This window comes from Lipotes vexillifer, unplaced genomic scaffold (genome assembly GCF_000442215.2).
Source record: "Lipotes vexillifer unplaced genomic scaffold, Lipotes_vexillifer_v1.1 scaffold382, whole genome shotgun sequence".
Classification (NCBI taxonomy): Eukaryota; Metazoa; Chordata; class Mammalia; order Artiodactyla; family Lipotidae; genus Lipotes; species Lipotes vexillifer.
The window spans coordinates 6,693,191-6,698,599 of NW_006780611.1; the positions used below are offsets into that span (position 1 = coordinate 6,693,191).

At 60.5% G+C, this 5,409-nt stretch overlaps 1 protein-coding gene across 1 annotated transcript; it reads left to right on the forward strand.

The window, feature by feature from the left end:
* Nucleotides 1-860: 860 nt before the first annotated feature.
* On the forward strand, nucleotides 861-3,534 carry A4GALT (alpha 1,4-galactosyltransferase (P1PK blood group)). Its single transcript, XM_007453943.1, has 2 exons — nucleotides 861-1,002; nucleotides 2,427-3,534. The coding sequence occupies exon 2, from the start codon at nucleotides 2,470-2,472 to the stop codon at nucleotides 3,532-3,534; it is 1,065 nt and encodes a 354-aa protein (XP_007454005.1). The 5' UTR covers nucleotides 861-1,002; nucleotides 2,427-2,469.
* The last annotated feature ends 1,875 nt before the right edge of the window (nucleotides 3,535-5,409 follow it).

A 5,409-nucleotide genomic window follows, 5' to 3' on the forward strand; every position in this document is an offset into this window, starting at 1 on the left:
AAGAGCGTTCCAAGCAGAGGGAACGGCAGGTGCGGAGGCCCTGGGACAGCAGCGTGGGGGGATGGGTTTGAGAGAGCAAGGAGGCCAGGCGGTGACGGGGAGAGAAGTGGGTGTGAGGTCAGGGTATGGGGACACTCAGCACCTCGTGGACTGGGCCTCCCGCATCACTCAGGGTCTGAGCAGAGGAGCTACCTGGCCGGACTTGTGGGTTTTTAAATTTTTTTTGTTTTTTGTTTTCTTTTGGCGGTACGCGGGCCTCTCACTGTTGCGGCCTCTCCCGTTGCGGAGCAACAGGCTCCGGACGCACAGGCTCAGCGGCCATGGCTCCCGGGCCCAGCCGCTCCGCGGCACGTGGGATCCTCCCGGACCGGGGCACGAACCCGCGTCCCCTGCATCGGCAGGCGGACTCTCAACCACCGCGCCACCAGGGAAGCCCCGGACTCATGTTTTTAAAGCGGCCCTCTGGCTGCTGAGTGAGTGAATCAGACAGCAAGGCCGTTTCCTGTGTGGCTGCTGTGTCCCAGGCACTGAGCCGGGTCCTGGGGAGAGAGGTGTGCCGGCCCCCACGGTGCTCATGGAGGCCCATCTGGCTAATTCCCCTCTCGCCAAGCCACCTTCTCCCGCCCTGCTGGTCCCTTTGCTCCATTCAGCCGCCATCTAGTTTACTGTCCTCGTCTCTCTCCAAATGGCCTCCCCGTAGGCCGAGCGCTCCTCCAGGGCAGGCCTGCGCCTGACTCTTCTCTCCTCCCAAGCATGTTCCCTAAGGGGCCGAGGGGCCCAGAGAGTGGAGGAATCAACGAACAGCGGAGCCCCAGGCCCAGCCTGCCCGGCCTCACTCTGTCTCTCGCCATCTTTTGCAGATGGATTTGCGGGCATGGAGAGCGTGTGGAAGGACCGAGTTCTTGTTGGCAGAGGAGGTTGGCTGCTGAGCCAGGGCGTGTCTCCAGGAGGCCTGCCAGGCTGCCTGGATCCCCACCTCGCCACCGTGGGCCGGCCAGGCTGGTCAGTTTCCAGCCCATGACGTGGTCACGGTTCCCTGCCGCAGCCTTGGGGAGCAAGTCGTGGGCTCCTGGCACCACCCTCGGGCCGCAAGACGCCTCTGTTCTGGGAGGGGTTGACTCCGGCCCCCCTTGGCCCCCAGGCTGCACCCAGTCCCCCACCGCTTTGCACGCAAGCTTCCTGGCCTCTAAAGGGGTAACTGTGCAGCTGTCCCCTGGGGTTACGGTAAATGGCGGCCAGGACTCTCTTAATAGCGAGCACTGTCCAGGTCAGTGTGTACCAAGTCCCCAAGTGCCAGGCGCATTCACACGGTGGCAAGCTCTCTCTGCCAGGCAGGATGGCGCAGTGGAGAGAACACAGACTTTGGAGCCAGGTGGCCTGGGTTCAAACCCCGCCCTGCCACTTGCTGGCCAGAGGAGTCTGCATGAGTTACCAGACTTCCGTGCCTCAGTTTCCTCACCACAGAGTGGCTGCGAGTGTTTAATGAGTTAATATGTGTGAAATGCTGAGAAGGTTGCCTGACATGTGCATGGTGGACAGTCAGTATTCACTGAATGAATGAATATAACCCTTGCTCCAGTATTACCGTCTTGCTGCTGGTTCAGGCAGACCTGGGGCCCCTTATGTCCCAGGCATTCACACAGTCCCACCGCAAGCCTCTCTTGTTCCTCCCAACCTCTTGCAAGGCACCCAAGAATGTTCCTGCTGCTGGCCAGCAGCAGCCTGGGCATCAGGAGAGAATGAGAGTCCAAGGGCAGCAGTACTAGTCAAGTCACAGACTATATATAGCACAACCTCCCTGTCCCTTTCCCTCTAGGCAGGGGCTGGGGAAGCCAGGGGCCCAGGAGACCCCGTCATGTCTTGCCCAAGGGCTTCGGGACCCGGCCAGCATGCCCACGTGCCTAGAGTCCACCCGGCCTGCTCCTGAGCGAGCTTGGCTGCCAGCACCCAGGCCCCCCAGAGCCCCAGGCCTCCTGCTAAAAGTCCCTGTGGCTGCTGGCAGTTCTTCCTCTTGGACCAGCTCCAGGCCCGGCTGGTGGAAACTGAATGGGACCGAGAGGTGCATGCATTCGGCCTCAGATCAGATCATAGGCTACCAGCCTGGGAGTTCAAAGGGGACAGGCCTTGCCAGGCAGAGAGGCCAGACCCTGCCCTGGACCCATGTTGGCCGCACGTCGTAGGTGGTGCTGGCCCAGCCCTTGGGGAGCTCACAGGTATGTCACAGAGTGAAAGGGACCCTGCTCAGACCTCAGTCCATGGCCCGCTGCCCCCATTTTACAGATGAGGACGGAGATGGGGCTCTGACCACCTGGCAGGCCCGTGGGCTCTGGAAGCTGGTGTCCGCTGTGGCTGGTGTTTGTAGGAAGTGTCTTTCTTGGGTCAGGGATGCCAGCGGCCTGCCCGAATGCGGTGCTCGTCTCTTACAGACCAGCCAGTTCCTGCTGGAGGCTCCTGATCTCATCTGGGGAGATGACGTCCAGGCCCGCCGACTGCCTGCTGCGGCTGCTCCGGGGTGCCCAGAGGCAGTGGGTCTGCACCGTGTTCATCATCGGCTTCAAGTTCATGTTTTTGGTCTCCATCATGGTCTACTGGCACATTGTGGGAGAGCCCGGGGGCCAAGGACAGTTCTCTAACCTGCCTGCTGACATACCCTGCCCGCGCTTGGTCCCCCACACACCGCCCTCCGGCACCCCACCTCCCGGCAACATCTTCTTCCTGGAGACTTCTGACCGGACGGACCCCAACTTCCTGTTCATGTGCTCCGTGGAGTCAGCAGCCAGGGCCCAGCCCGAGTCCCGGGTGGCGGTGCTGATGAAGGGGCTGCCCGGCGGGAACGCCTCCCTGCCCCGGCACCTGGGCCTCTCGCTTCTGGGCTGCTTCCCCAACGTCCAGATGCTCCCACTGGACCTGGAGGAGCTGTTTTGGGACACGCCCCTGGCAGCCTGGTACACGGCCCTGCAGCAGCGGTGGGAGCCCTACGTGCTGCCCGTGCTCTCCGATGCCTCCAGGATTGCGCTCATGTGGAAGTTTGGAGGCATCTACCTGGACACGGACTTCATCGTCCTCAAGAACTTGGGGAACCTGACCAACGCGCTGGGCACCCAGTCCCGCTATGTCCTCAACGGCGCCTTCCTGGCCTTCGAGCGCCACCACGAGTTCATGGCGCTGTGCATGCGTGACTTCGTGGCCCACTACAACGGCTGGATCTGGGGCCACCAGGGCCCGCAGCTGCTCACGCGGGTCTTCAAGAAGTGGTGCTCCATCCGCAGCCTGGGCGAGAGCCACGCCTGCCGCGGCGTCACCACCCTGCCCTACGAGGCGTTCTACCCCATCCCCTGGCAGAACTGGCAGAAGTACTTTGAAGACGTCAGCCCTGAGGAGCTGTCTCGGCTGCTCAATGCCACCTACGCCGTCCACGTGTGGAACAAGAAGAGCCAGGGCACGCGCTTCAAGGCCACGTCCAGGGCACTGCTGGCCCAGCTCCACGCCCGCTACTGCCCCACGACGCACAAGGTCATGGAGCTTTACTTGTGAGGGGCCTGCCTGCCTGGCTCCCTCCCTGCGCCCGGCCTTCTGAAGGAAAGGGCTCTGCCACCCTTCCTGGGGAGCTGCTGCAGCGCGGGATCTGGGGCAGGCAGCGGGGAGGGCGGGGAAGGCGGGGAACTGTCGGCCCAAGAGCTGTTACTGGAAGGCGTGCTGCGGGTCCCGGGACCTGGTCCCTTCAAGCTAGCGGGAGGCTGGTGGGGTCTTGCAGACAACAGGTGAGCCTGGCAAGTATGAAAGCATCTTCCAGGGCAGCGTGGGAAGCAGGCAGGCTGGGGCTGAAGTGCCCACGAGGGGAGCACAGAGAAGCCCAAGGAAAGGGGCTGGGAAGAACGGAGAGGAGGCCGCTTGTGGGGTAGCCGGGATGCACACCCACCTTCGTGAGCCCAAGGTGGGGCTGCTTCTGGGGTTTGGGTTTCTTTTCCAGGGGGGCCGAGGCCGGCAGAGCTGGCCTGGGGAGCTCTTTGGGGGAGGGCCTGTCTGCCCACCTCATCCTTTCCAGAAATGTTGCAGAGTGATACGTGCCAGCTGCCCACTCACGGGCAGGGGCCCTGGAGTTCTTGTGGCTCAGGAAAAGCATTTTAAAGGAAACACCCCCTACCCGGCCCGCAATAAACACAATAAAAGTGAGAATAATAAATACAATAAAGGTGACTCACCAACATCTAGTGCTTTTTGCTTGATGATATACATTCATTCACACTGTTAGCCCCACCCTGCAGCTGCAGTTCCTGATAGCATCCCCCATCCTAGCTTCCTACAGGGAAGGTTTCTCCAGCCCGGCGGAAAGTCCAGCTCTCACAGGCAGCTTCCGTCCTCAACACAAACCAGCTGTGGCCTCACCCTGCAAGGAGCAGATTTTCCTCTGCCCATCCCTGGGGCTGCCAGCATGGTACTTTCTGTCTCTCCTAGGTTCTCAGCCAAGACAGCCAGGATGAAGCAGGAGAGATCCCAGAGGCCTCACACCATCCCCCGGCCCCCCCCCCCCAACGGGAAAGTTCCCAGCCTCGGGAGAAGGTGGCCACTCGCAGGCGTGCCTCCGGGCGACGGTCCTCTTCCCGGAGAAGCTGCTTGCTTCCCTGGATGCTTAATTCGTGCTTTGTGGGCGCCGGCTCCCCCCCCCCCCCCCCCCCCAGTCGCCCCCCCCCGGCCCCCCCCCCCCCACCCGCCAGGGGAGGTGCTTAGAGGCCTCTTGGATTCTGCCAGCAGAAGCTGCCAGCTAAGCTTCATGGCCTTGTGCGTCGTGGGGCCCTCCCTGGGCCTTCTCTAAGCTGGGAGGTAAGTGTCCCCAGTCTGGTGGTGGGCTCCTTATTTGGCTCAGTTTAGAACAGATTCAGGCTCATCATGGGGTGGGGGTGGGCATGGGGCCTGACTGAGGCTGTCTGTGTGCCCTGAAAAGTGAGGCGGGAAGCAAGCTTCTCCCATTCCCTACCGCAGTCGCTCTCCCACACCACGGCTGTGAGCCTGCCCAGTGGTCAGGTCCCCGGGCCCCCCGACCTAGGCAGGCTGCGTGACCTCAGGCACGTACCCACCACCACCACCACCACACCACCACAACGAAGACCCAACACAGCCAAAAAAATAATAAAATTAATTAATTAATTATTTTAAAAAGGTCTTGGGCAGCCTGGTAGGGAGGTGAGATCCATGGCTCTAGGGGTATTCAAGAGCAGGTAATGTTTTTGATGAAAACCATGAATACTGTGTCAGTTATTTCTCCAACCACAACATCACCTCAGCTATCTTTTAAATTTTTTTTAGAATGAGTAGATTTTACTTTAATAATACAAAATCTCTCTCTCTCTCTCTCTCTCTCTCTCTCTCTCTCTATATATATATATATATATATATATATATATATATATA